The 13,042-nt window shown below is 44.5% G+C and overlaps 2 protein-coding genes across 3 annotated transcripts; one reads left to right on the top strand and one right to left on the bottom strand.

Annotated features, from left to right (window-relative positions):
- Positions 1-3,595: 3,595 nt before the first annotated feature.
- Positions 3,596-5,825, bottom strand: saysd1 (SAYSVFN motif domain containing 1). The gene is made up of 2 exons (XM_056294434.1): positions 5,380-5,825; positions 3,596-4,730 (listed from the first exon to the last, which is right to left on the bottom strand). The coding sequence occupies exons 1-2, from the start codon at positions 5,665-5,667 to the stop codon at positions 4,407-4,409; spliced, it is 612 nt and encodes a 203-aa protein (XP_056150409.1). The 5' UTR covers positions 5,668-5,825; the 3' UTR covers positions 3,596-4,406.
- grcc10 (gene rich cluster, C10 gene) lies at positions 5,094-11,736 on the top strand. Of its 2 annotated transcripts, none has more exons than XM_056294436.1 (4): positions 5,094-5,300; positions 7,492-7,545; positions 7,998-8,174; positions 11,152-11,736. In XM_056294436.1, the coding sequence occupies exons 2-4, from the start codon at positions 7,494-7,496 to the stop codon at positions 11,289-11,291; spliced, it is 369 nt and encodes a 122-aa protein (XP_056150411.1). In that variant the 5' UTR covers positions 5,094-5,300; positions 7,492-7,493; the 3' UTR covers positions 11,292-11,736. The 2 variants fall into 2 exon arrangements, with proteins under 2 accessions (XP_056150411.1, XP_056150410.1); XM_056294435.1 differs by lacking the exon at positions 5,094-5,300 and adding an exon at positions 5,872-5,969.
- The last annotated feature ends 1,306 nt before the right edge of the window (positions 11,737-13,042 follow it).

Below are 13,042 nucleotides of genomic sequence, written 5' to 3'. Positions count from 1 at the left end.
TAACAGGCACTGCATGTGACATAGGAGGATGAAGGTATTTAACTACTCTTTGATCCATATCCTTCATAGCTGGACCTTTAACTGTATTGACTGCAGGCTACAGGACAACAATGTATATGAAATAACAACAAACACGATCAAAACATCAAAAAAGAAACCATTTAACTGCGTAGCCTTATTTACCCATGGTAGAAGCACAAGGGGGGGGGGGGGAGACCAAATCGACAAGTCGAAACGACCGGGCAGGCAAAACGCTCTGCTTCTAAAATGTAAAGCGATTTTTTTCCTAGGATGGCGAAGTCATGACTCGCCCTGTTCTACCTCTGATTGGCTAATACGTGATACTGAGCTTCTTTCTTCTTTTTTTTTACGCTGCCGTACCTCCCGGTGCGGTTTGAATCCTAGGCGAAGGACGGAACATAACCGCGTCGCAGACTGACGTCATAGAGCCGCGCCCGGCGGAAACGTCGTGCGTTTAGGCGGTTTGTGCTTTTCAGCGGACCATCCGAATATTTATAGAGCATTTTTGTGCTTTACTCCAAAACGACATCGTTACGGTTCCTCACACAACCCTATTTTGGAGTGGTATAATAATGTGCTTTGTCCTTGGGTCTGTAGTGTATCAGACCCAAGCGTGAGACAGGTTGAGGTAGACTGGACAACGTTTACTTATTCGACTGTGGTATATCAGTACAGTGTGGCGTTCTCGAGGTTACAGCGTCACTTAGAGGTACCCTCCAGTACTACAACTTCAATACGTCACATTTCCCTTTTTTCTAGTTATTTATTTTGAACTTTACCAGAATACTCAGTAGTTAACAACATCTTGTAATAGTAAGTCAATAATTAGGGTTTTTACCAAACTGCTGCATCAATGAACTCCCTAACTGAGATTTCCATAATCTTTTAGTACATAACAGTTTTTTTTTCAATATGTTGCAATAGAAAGAGTCAACTCAGTCTTTTACTGAAGTTTCACAGAGAACAACACAGTTTTAACAGTTCTCGATTTCTTTCAGCATTAGTTTCGGAACTTCAAGGGAAGTCGAACTGGTCGACCGCAACGTGTGGTTTTTACAGTCTCATCTGTAGCTGCTGGCTTAGGAGAGACAACTGGTAAATGAGGCCTTACAGGTGAGTTTCCTTCTGGAGTGAACGCTGGTGGTGGTGGTGTCTTTGCAGGTGAGTGTCTTTCAGATAAGAGTCTTTCTCGGATCACTTCACCTCGTTCTGGTTCTCGTCCTGCATGGAGCTGTCCATCATCCATCAGTTGTGGAGGATCAAGTGTGTGTTCCACAGTCTCTGTTGGTTATGGTAAAATCCTGTTTTCTTTTGTCTTCAGAATGTGTCTTCTGTTCCTTCTGTAGATTTGGTCATTGTCGGCTTGTACTATGTATGGCCTTGGCTTGTCCTGTTTATCCAGCATCACGGCAGGTTGCCACATTTTTGTGTTCTGCTGTCTGATTCTTACTCTTTCTCCTTTCTTCACCTCTGGCAGTTTCCTTGTTCCACGATCAAAATAAGTGTTTCTGCTTGTTTTGCCTGTTAATCAACTTGCTCCGCACGTGTTCGTATACTCGTGGCTTCAGCAGGCTCTTGGACACAGGTATTTTTGATTTCAGCCTCCTACCCATAAGCAGCTGTGCGGGGGAGTAGCCTACTCCATCCAGCGGCGTGTCTCTGTACTCTAATAGAGCGATGTATGGGTCTGTGTGACTCTCCTGTGCTTTTTTCAACAGACGCTTTACCGTTCGAATGGCTCGTTCTGCCTGGCCATTTGATTGTGGAAACTCAGGACTCGAGGTGGTATGCTTGAACTCCCAGCTGGTAGCAAACCTTTGCATTTCTGCACTTACTAGATGCCTTGCATTATCTGAAACAAGTTCATCTGGTGCCCCGTGTCTGGCAAAGATAGATTTTAGAGCAGTTATGATGTGCTTGCTTGTTGTACCACTTAATTTTGAAAAGTACTGATCATCACCTCTCCTCTTACCCTCGCCTCTATTACTCTTCCCCATATCTTCATGCTGTGGCTGATCAACTTTATACCTCTGTAGTTGCTACAGTTCTGCACATCACCCTTATTTTTGAAAATCGGTACCAGTATGCTTCTTCTCCACTCCTCAGGCATCCTCTCACTTTCCAAGACTGTGTTAAAGCATCTAGTTAAAAACTCCACTGCCATCTCTCCAAAAAATCTCCATGCCTCCACAGGTATGTCATCTGGACTGACTGCCTTTCCATTCTTCATGCTCTTCATAGCTGCCCTCACTTCCTCCTTGCTAATCCGCCGCACTTCCTGTTTCACTATCCCTACATCATCCAACCTTCTCTTGCTCTAATTTTCTTCAACAGCCCCTCAAAGTACTCCTTCCACCTTCTCAATACACTCTCCTTGCTTGTCAGCACATTCCCATCTCTATCCTTGATCACCCTAACCTGATGCACCTCCTTCCCATCTCGGTCCCTCTGTCTAGCCAATCGGTACAAGTCCTTTTCTCCTTCCTTAGTGTCTAACCTGTCATACACCTCACCATACGCCTTTTCCTTTTCCACCTCTCTCTTTGCTTTACGCCGCATCTCCTTGTACTCGTGACTACTTTCTTCATCTCTCTGACTATCCCACTTCTTCTTTGCCAACATTTACTTTACTGTACTTCCTCATTCCACCACCAAGTCTCCTTGTCTTCCTTCCTCTGTCCTGATGACACACCAAGTACCTGCCTAGCTGTCTCCCTCACTACTTCTGCAGTGGTTGCCCAGCCATCAAGATTATACAAGATTGAACTCTCAAATCAAATTCTGAAACATAACGCCCATACCTCAGGTGGCTGATGCCATTGCAGAGGTAGTAGCAATGCCCACCCGCTTTCTGGGTGGCACCCTTCTTCACCTGATGGGCCTGCAGCTCTGCAACAGCTTCCTCCACCTTTGCGTGCAGAGGCTCATGAGACTCCAGCATGTGCAGCAGCTCAGATCTGACCACTTTGCAAAAGACTGCTGAGTTGTTATTGGCAGTTAGCAAACGGCTCTCCGGTGCACTGCTGCTACCACCTGAATAGGAGTATGAATCGGGGAACCACTCTGACTCAAAACTCCACCCGATTTATTTAAAAGAAATGGGGTGCAAGTCTAAAAAAGATGTTACATAAAACTAAATTCAAATCGTGTACCGGTCCTGTTGACCATAAGAACTGAAATAAGAAATTAAAGCGCATATCCGCCGATGATTTTCCCATGACATTGCAGCCTACTGATTCCTTAAATCTGTAGCTCTCTGCTTTATATTTTAAGGATTCCACCAGTAAATCTCTGGCATTTGGCTCCAACGACCTCCTTCTTGTAAAATAGGGAGTAACGTCAGTTTGCTGGTGCAAAATGCCCACCCATATTTCCAAACATATGAGCTAAACCCAGGAAAACGGTGCGTTTTCCAAGCCCTTTGCAACTACGGCTTTGTCCATTTGTTTCCTGGCCTCTCTTTCTTCTCGTGACAAGCACAAAAGAAAATGTGGCTCAATGCAGTATTTGTGTCAGGCTTTCCTTTAAGCCAAAAGCTAAAAAAAAAAAACAAATCATCTCATCACTTTCTTTTGAAAATTGTTACTTTTATTTCATTCATTTCTTTCGTCAGTGATTTTAAAAAAAATTATTTTAAGGGCTGATTACCAAAAGATTATGAATAATCACTCCTTTGTAGGCCCATAGTTTTTAAAAACCTAATGATTGTGATAAGTGGCCTTGAGGTGGCCTTAATGAAGGCAGCATTGTTACACTGCCGTAGAATCGTGTATTTTTTGAGTATGTAATGTTAATTTGTTCAATTACATACTGCAAGCAGCAATTACCCTGTTTTGTCTTCTGCCATTCTCTGCCTCTGAAAAAAAAAAAACGAGGACATCTATGGACCGCAACTGGATGGAAAAGGATGAACACCGTCTCCGAATTTACGGTAAAGACGTTCCCATTCCCGCCAGCAGTTCTTGTTTGACATAAATTTCACATCAATCTTCAAAGCAAGATATGAAAAAAGGGGCTAAACAAGATAGAAACAAGATTTTTTTTAAACCTCAGACATGGGAGAACTAGACTGTGTACAGGGCTGCAGCTGAGTATTCCTGTTTCATTGCGGGCCAACTCTGCTGACCACCTCCGGTCACCCACTAGATGTCAAATAACAGGAGGCGACGTCATCTCGCAGAGTATGTCATTGCCTTTCACGTTGTTAGTATTCTAGAAATAGACTTCAAAATCTATTAGTCTCAAATAGCTATCCATCTAATGCTCTTACAGTTGGCCGATTCTCGTGAAACACTTGATTATGAATGTTCTGTGGCAAATATCAGATCAACAGAAACCATGCATGAAGCGACTGTACAATTGTATGTCCGTCCCAGTGGGCTATCTTATCTGTTGGCCAGCGGCCTGTAGCCCATTTCTCCTTCCAGTTGCTCTGCAGTGAGGGTACCCAACAGAGGTTGGCAGTCCGGGTTGAAGACTGAATAAGCACTCAGTTCCCCGGGTTTGTGGGCAGCTGGGCTACGGAGTCCTTCGTAGAGCCAGTAGAAGAGGGAGACGAGGAAAAAGGGCAATCCAAAACCCAGTTCGACAAACAATCCCAGCAGGACCAGCCAAAGCAGTACTTTGAGCACAGTCAGATTTGAAAAGGCAAGGTGTTGCGAACCCAGCCACTTCCCCAAGGCACTATTCAGCAGCCAGTCCGAACTCTCCTTATAAGTGAAGGCAGACAAGAGGGGCACACATTGAGTTAAAAACATAATTCACTGGGCCGAAATATCATAATCGTACACCACATTGCTCATCCAACAGAAATGCATTCATAATCATATTTCAATGACTTAAAGCAGCGTTTCTCAAACACAGCAGTACTTGTTATGGTTGGGTCATTCCACACACACACACACACACACACACCAAAAATAAAAAAGTTTGTTCAATGACAGCGATTTCAAGGAAGGCTCCTTGAAACATAGTTAAATCATTATGGAGCAAGAACGATCACAATCTTAGACATTTTTAAAGAAAAATAGAAAAAAAAATTTCTCCCCAATTTGTATCCGGCCAATTACCCAGCTCCTCTTGAGCCGTCCCGTGCGCTGCTCCACCTCCTCTCCGCCGATCCGGGGGCGCCCCGACCGACCAGAGGGGGCGCCAGTGCAGCGACCAGGACACATACCCGCATCCGGCTTCCCACCCGCAGACGCGGCCAATTGTCTCTGTAGGGACGCCCGACCAAGCCGGAGGCAAAACGGGAATTCGAACCGGCGACCCCCGCGTTGGTAGGCAACGGAATAGACCGCCACGCCACCCGGGCGCCCCATCACGATCCCAGACGTGTAGTTGAAATGACCCCCTTACCGTGACGCGCGCACCGCCCCGCGGACTCGAACGCGCGCTGCGCGGCGGCTCGACGCCGGTCAGCGATTCACCCGCACCGGGCGACGGGCAGGTTTGACCCGCCGCCGTCGTCGTCGCTGCGGGGGGCAAAGCGGCACTTCCCTCGTCCCCCTTCGTGGCACGTTCGGCCTTTCTTCGGGCCCGGAAATCCGCGAGCTTCTGCTCCATTAGAGGGCGATCCGAGTCGAACTCCTCGGACGCTCTCGAACTACTGGGCGATGGATATCCCGACCGCAACGCCCGCGTCATGTGTGCGTGGCAAGGCGGGTGGCCGTCGTCGTCACAAGGCGGTGAAAAGCCAACGGGGATGCGAAACGTAGCGCGACACGTGTGCCGTCGCCCGCCGCCCGCTCGTTAAACTCAAGCCTCGCCGCGCGTCGTCGTCATTAACGCGCAGCAGTCGCGGCGCCGTTTGTTTACGTCCCGGCCGCCCCGTGTGCCTGAAAGCGGCGCGGTGTCGCAAAGCGGCCGCTAATGCCGTAAAAGGGTGTCGTTTACCCACGGATCTTTTTCCGTCACTCGCCTCGGCCGCTTTCGCTGACGTCCCGGCGGTATGCTTTTCCCAAATAGAAACGTTTGAATGCGCCCTTTCGCCGGCAAAATACAACGCGTTTAGCCACGTATGTCGACGAGGATCGTCGCCGGTGTGGTTGGGTTTCAGCTGTTTCGAGTGCCCCGTCGAGGCTAGCGGCTGACGGCGGTAGAACCAGAAACACTGCGCGCCGAGCCGACTGATTGCGTATAACGCTATAAGCGCCGTTATTCGGTTAGCCAACGTGGTCAGAGATGTAGGCAGCGTGCTCCAGGGGCGAGAAAGCTTTAGCGTGTGGTGACGGAATCGGCAGAGGGGAGCCCAACGTCCACGTTTCACTACTTTGCCATGTAGAGTTTGACCATGCTGGAGGGGTGGTCGTTATTTTCTCATCGGGCATGCAGACCAGCAGGGACCTGGGTCCCCCCCCGGCAAGCTCATCTTAGGGCATCGTTGCTTGATAAGTAAACGCCTCACCTTAGTACACGTGTGTACAGACTTCCGGTTGTCTTCGCAGGCAGCACGGCTGTGGCTGTTCTCATGTGTGGCTGTTCAGTGTCCAGCGTGACGCTTGTGTTGTGGGGTGTGCTTGGTTGTTAAGTGCATGTTCCTGACATGCACTGTCGTCTGGGTGGTGCCAGGGGCGGATCTACGGGGTGGCGGCTGCCACCTCTGGGACACAGTCTTGCCACCCCTGTTGCCGCCCCGTTTATAAATCAGATAATATGTTTGCAAAGTATATTTTGTGTACATGCGTGGTGAAGGTCGATGAGACCCGCACCAAACTCATCTCGAACAGAAGTCGTCGATTTAGAATCCCCCCTCCCCCCTCACAGGCGCGGATCTACAGGGTGGCAAAGGGGTGGCAGCTGCCACCTCTGGGACACAGTCTTGCCACCCCAGGGAAAAATCTCTAGATCCACTGCCCTGGGTGGTGCTGTGCTGGAGCAGGCTCGAGAAACATCAGCAATAACACAGTGACTGATCTACAGTGCATCACATGGGAAAAGCAGTGAAGAGTATTTTGCTTATAACAGCAGCTGTTAAAGCTGTCTTGCATACGCACGCCTGGGTTGGGAATACTGTTAAATTGCTACCCGATTTGTAATGTGCTACACACAAGGGGCTGCTTACTACCCCTGAGGTTGGGTTAACGTTTTGCAGCATTCATAACAATCGCACGTGTTTACGGTGTCTTATTGGTGAAGCCATGGGAACAAAAGGTGTTGGAGACATGTCGTGGTGACTGTTTATCAAACGAGAACGCTTTTTATCTAAATCCACCCTTTCTTTGTCACATCTAAGCTTCCTAGTTGTGTTGGGTGAAGAAAGGATAGCTCTTGCCTCCCTGTGAGACACACTCAAACGAAGGCAGAGTTAACTAACAATAACTGAAGTAGACCGTTTCACCAGTTTGGGTGGTTGTCTCATTTGAGTCGTTTGTCCTGAGATTTATTGTATTGGTTTTAAATAGTAGTACAAATGTGAAGTCAAGATGAGTCTTTCTGCTCTCAATGAGCGATGTATACTCTTTTCCTCAGACATGGCCTCAGCTCCAGCACAGCAGCCCACCCTTACCGTTGAGCAGGCCAGAGGTGAGAAGAACATGTTTATTTTTTATTTTCCCTATAAATGTATAGCTACCATTATCTGCACACCATGTAAAGGTTTATAGCATAGACGTATTACCATCACATGACAATCACCCCATCAATGAGGAAAATAAAGAGATGAAGAGATTGCTCTTGAATGGTGTGTGTTGGTCATAGAATTTTACCATTGGGAGACGTGTCTCCTCTCCCCTTTGTTTTGGGGTGAGGAGACTAAATTACATTTACAGCTTTTTATGTTTCCCAGTTGTTTCTTCGGTAGTGGTAAAATGATTCTTAGTGGGGCAGCCTGTCTATTGTTACTAAACTTATATATATGTGTATATATATAGAGGTGTGGGCATTGGTGTGTTGTATCAGTTTGCAGTAATGTGTGCATATGACTTCAGTCATATTGATAAGAATCAGGTATTTTGTTTTTGTTTTTTTTCTTGCAGTGGTGCTTAGTGAAGTCATCCAGGCTTTCTCTGTACCAGAGAATGCTGCGCGGATGGAGGAGGCACGGGAGAGTGCCTGCAATGACATGGGAAAGATGCTGCAACTTGTCCTTCCTGTAGCTACCCTGATTCAACAAGAGGTTATCAAAGCATATGGCTTCAACAATGAAGGCGAAGGTGGGAAAACTAACCATAACTTGTTTCTGTAATCTTTTCAATAGTATGGGATTTACCAGAAGCTGTTTTGTCCAGAACTGTCATTAGAATTCCTTAACCCACCGTCTGTTAAAATTTCAGTTTAAAATGAGTGTTGTATACTATGCACTTTTTTGGTTTTCACCATTTTCATACATCCTCATAAGTCAGGGACACAGTACGTGTGTTCATAAGGCACTCCAAGCAGATCACATACCAAACAAACATGTTTAGTTATTCAGAACAAAGTAATGAATTCTGCTTCGATGCATCTGCCTTCACTTTGATTCAGAGTACACTCTGTAAACTGTAATACAAGAGTAGGTACAGCAGGGCATCCTTAAGATTAAAACTAGCTAAACACGATAGTGACTTAGCTACAGCTCCTCCCAGAAAATAATTTCCTAATTTACTATTTAAAGTTTCAGTAGCCTTTCAAATACAGTGGGGTGCAAAAATGTGGGCACCCCTGGTTGAAATATCTGTTACACTTAATCTCGAAATGATTGAAAGCAAACCTGAACTCTGAATGGTACAAAGTTAAACATGAGAACTTTCTGCAAATTTTAAAGCAAGATTGCTTTTTATTTTCATTTTTTTACCGATATGAAATGGTAAAGGAAAAGGGCCCTTTGCAAAAGCTTGGGAACCCTTTTGGATTATTCTGTTACTTTTTAAAAATATGATTACTAAGGCCCAGACCCAGGTAATTTATTGTTAGGGCTTCAGTCAGTCAGGAAAATATAGTTCCAGAGCGTCAAGTAAATTCTTACAAGCCTGTTTCATAAAGAATTTACTTGACTCACTGGATAATTTTGCTGCTTATTTGTTGAGCACTTTCCCAACCATTGAGTGTTCCTTTTAACGAAGTTGTAATTCCAGAGCTGACCTATTTGCTCGGCAGTAACTCATCTTCCGACTGCGGTGGCTGTTCGGTCTGGTGTCACCAACAATGGGTCTCTCTAAACAATTTATTCTTTATTTCAGATCCCCATTAATCACTGCCTCAGCAGGGGCTATTCTTCCTGGGGTCAAACAGTACAACAGTTAATTTAAAAGTCAACAAGTAAAAACAACATATCAATATAACAGCAATAACCAGACACATCTCACAAAACTAAACTTATCAAACAGCTTTGAGCACTACACGAAATTCTCTATATCGCCATACCCAATTAGACAAAAACAAAAAATTACCGTAAATGAGAAAAAAAATTAATTAAAATAAAGCAGACATAACTCATAACAACAGAATATAGTAAACAGACATGAAAATTAGACCTTATCTAAAACAATCTCTTTCTGCATTACATATTCTCTCAGCCTCTTCTTGAGTCCAACTCTGCTGGTAATCTAAATGAGATGTTGTGGAAGTCTGTTCCAGTAGGTAATTGCCCTTTACATTACAGTCTTTTTTTAAGGCATCAGTTTTGGGTTTAGGCAAGGCGACATGACCCCTCCCGGCATGTCTAGTGCCATAGTCATGACCATCACTAGTCAGCAACAGCTGAGAGGAAAGGCAAGCAGGTTTACGTAGCGTATAAATGTTTTTCATAAACAGAATCAGGCTACAAGCTAGTCTCTCGCTGACTCTCATCCATGACAATTCTTCATGCATTTTTTTCAACACTTTTTCCAATGGAGCAATGCAGAGCGAGTCTCGCAACTCTATTTTGGGTAAGCTGGATTTTATTCAGTTCTTGTTTAGATGCATTTGACCAAACTGCTGGGCAGTAGCACTCTGGTTGTCCAGGGATATGTATGAGAATAAAGATAGTTCACTTCCACCAACAAGCAGAAGGCTACAAAAAAAACTTGTCGTTTCAAACTACCTTTTTCCACCGTCAGAAGCATTATCAGAAAATGTAAGATAAATGGAGCAGTTGAGGTCAAGACAAGGTCTGCAAGACCAGGAAAAAGGTAGAAGTGGCCTGCGACCTGCTGAGAAATGCTCAGAAGAGCCCACACATCACTGCCAAAAATAGTAGCAGACTCGGGTCTAGTTGTTCACAGGACAACAATACAATGTACTTTCAACAATAAAGACCTACATGGCAGAGTTGCTAGGAAGAAGCCTTTCCTACAACCTCAACACAAAACTAAGTGTCTGAAGAAAACTTTGAGAAGCCTGAAGCCTTTTGGAGCAACCAAAGGAAGTATGTTTAGAGAAAAAAGGGTGACGCTTTTGTAGAGAACACCTTGCCAACTGTTAAGCGTAGAGGTGGACTCCTTATGCTTTGGGGTTGTGTGGCAGCTGGCAGCACAGGAAATATTGTGCGAGTGGAGGGAAGAATGGATTCCACCAAATGTCAAGAAATTCCAGAGGTTGATGTTCGAAGGTCAGTCCAGACGCTGAAGTTGAAGAGAAGTTAGGTATTCCAGTAAGACGATGATCTGAAGTACACCTCGAAATCAACCATGAGGTACCTCCAGGAAAGATAGATGAAGGGTTTTGGAATGGCCACCACAGTCCCCAGACTTGAATATTATTGAAAATCTGTGGAGAGGTCTCAAAACATGCCTTGTATGCAAGGAGGCCGAAGAATATTTGAGCTAGAGGTGTTAGCGCCAGAAAGAACGGCGGGGAAATTCCAAAAGCAAGAATTGAAAGACTCTTAGATGGCTACTGGAAGTGTTTGTAAGTTGTTACAGTTGGCCAAGGAGGAGTTACAAAGTATTGACAAGGTTCCCAAACTTTTGTCCAGGGCCTTTTTTTTTACCTTTTTATTATTTTAAAACTGTAAAAAATATCTTGCTTTAAAATTTGAAGAAATTTGTCATTTTAACATTGTACCATTTACAGGTCAGCTTCTAATCACTTAGATACAAACTGGAAAAGGCGTTTTGACCGGGGATGTTTGCACCCCACTGTACAGGCTAGTCAAAGGGATCGAACGCTATCCTGGGGGCCAAAAGGCGTTGTGAACAACACCCTGTCTTTCTTTTTTTTTCCTTTCAGGTGTCCTAAAATTTGCAAGATTGGTAAAGATGTATGAGACCCAAGACCCTGAAATTGCAGCCATGTCGGCCAAATTAAAGTCCCTCCTCTTGCCACCACTCTCAACACCACCTATAGGGGGAGCCATACCAGCGTCTTAGGAAATGTTTGCCGTTTGCTGAATGGATATCAGAATACATGTGTCAACAGTGCAAATGGTCTTCATGGTGGCTTTGATTCAGAATTTTAAACCTACAAACTCTCCTACTGGCACAGTCATTTTCATGAATCAATATGGGAAGATTACTCACCGTGGTGGTAATGTACAACCTGTGTGGTTGCACATTAGTTTCAACTTTTAATTTTCAATAAAGACAAGATTCACATCATGCCACATTCCTTGTTCAAGTTAAATCCATTATTGCGACTGCCAGGCCACCGTTAATGTAAATTGCTTTTTCAGTATTTATTTATTACATGTGACATGCCATACTTATTACTAAGCATTTTTTTTTGTTGATGCCATCTTTTATACCATTTTATATGCGATTCAATGTTCGTAAATATTGTTAGCCTTAATTGGATGTGTATTAAAGTTCTTTGAGAATCATCCGAATGCTGTTTTCCTTCTCAACGCAACGTTCACAAGCAAAAACTTCCATATCCACACAAGATCCGTTTATCAATAACTTTATTGCAATTAGACTTTGGTATATTTTAAACTTTATATTTTGCACATTTTTTTTAAAAACACTTGAGCATTTACACACGTGTGTGTACATATATATACGTATATATAATATATATATATATATATACGTATATATATATATATACACACCCACACACACACATTTCATCTATGGCAGTCTTCCTTAGACCCTTGCTGTACATGTACCCTTCATCAGCCCTGCCACCCACAACGCCAGGCTCACTAGCGCCTGGCCCCTCTGGTTGGGGTTAAAGTGCGTACCGACATGACAATGTGCCTACAGGAGTAAAACGGTAGAAAAGGTTAATAGATTCATCAGTGGGGGATTATATATTCAAGATTTAAGTTGCCCAAGATTTGCTTATGATTCACTTAAAAATAGAGAGTTAATTAAATTTAAAGGTTTTTTTCCCCCTCTTTTTAGAGAAACGATAAGTGCCAAACAAGTGAGACTTGCACCCGGTGAAAGGTGTGACACTCAGTATAGTTTACCGAGTGCTTGTGTGCTGCCGTCTTGTCATTCTGGGTTGCAGAACTGACAAACTTCGACTCAATGTGCTGTGAATTATTGTCCCAGTGGCTTTCAAATGCAGTCATTACCATGCATAGAGTTTTTAAAATATATATATATTTCTCAGCTCTTCGTAGTCGTAATGGTCTTCGAAGTCATAATCGTCTCGGGAGTTTAGAGTCCAGCTTTGCATTTCCATACAAAACAGCACCAGCGGATGCTTCTCGGCATCGCTGAGAATGGCAGGTCTAAAATGTTCCCCCGGGGGAGCATAGTCTGAACAGCCCGCCCTCGTTTTCCGTCCTTCGGCTGGGCGACTCTAGTCGTGGTGACGATGATGATGCACAAAGCCAGTCTGAGAAGTTGGATAAGCGAGGGATGACCTCACATCTCAAAATGGCGGAAGATACTCTGCACATAGCCCAGTACCCTCTGCCAGTCCGGCCCGTCCGCCTTCAGCATCTCCTCCACCGTCTGTCGAGCAGTTACCATTAATGACACCGGAGATCTCGACACAGCAAATATCGCTCAAATTCTATATCATGAATTATTGTAGGGAAGATAGTTTGTCAATGATGTGCCATCACAGGTCCGCCCCAATTTGACATCTATGCGGTATGCATATTAAATGACTGAATACATGCAAGGTGAAATGTGTAAATCTATCCTTCATAGACAGTCAGTCATGC

Source organism: Lampris incognitus, chromosome 15, assembly GCF_029633865.1.
Source record: "Lampris incognitus isolate fLamInc1 chromosome 15, fLamInc1.hap2, whole genome shotgun sequence".
NCBI classification, from domain to species: domain Eukaryota; kingdom Metazoa; phylum Chordata; class Actinopteri; order Lampriformes; family Lampridae; genus Lampris; species Lampris incognitus.
The sequence above is the reverse complement of the archived record's forward strand: the minus strand, read 5'-3'. Positions and strand labels throughout refer to the sequence as shown.

Bases quoted from the DNA above. Each gene is read 5' to 3' on its own strand.
- saysd1 (XM_056294434.1), bottom strand. From the start codon at position 5,667: ATGACGCGGGCGTTGCGGTCGGGATATCCATCGCCCAGTAGTTCGAGA. The intron at 4,731-5,379 runs GTAAGGGGGTCA...TTCACTTATAAG, and splicing joins GGGGCGGTGCGCGCGTCACG to GAGAGTTCGGACTGGCTGCT.
- grcc10 (XM_056294436.1), top strand. From the start codon at position 7,494: ATGGCCTCAGCTCCAGCACAGCAGCCCACCCTTACCGTTGAGCAGGCC. The intron at 7,546-7,997 runs GTGAGAAGAACA...TTTTTCTTGCAG, and splicing joins TACCGTTGAGCAGGCCAGAG to TGGTGCTTAGTGAAGTCATC. The intron at 8,175-11,151 runs GTGGGAAAACTA...TTTTCCTTTCAG, and splicing joins CTTCAACAATGAAGGCGAAG to GTGTCCTAAAATTTGCAAGA.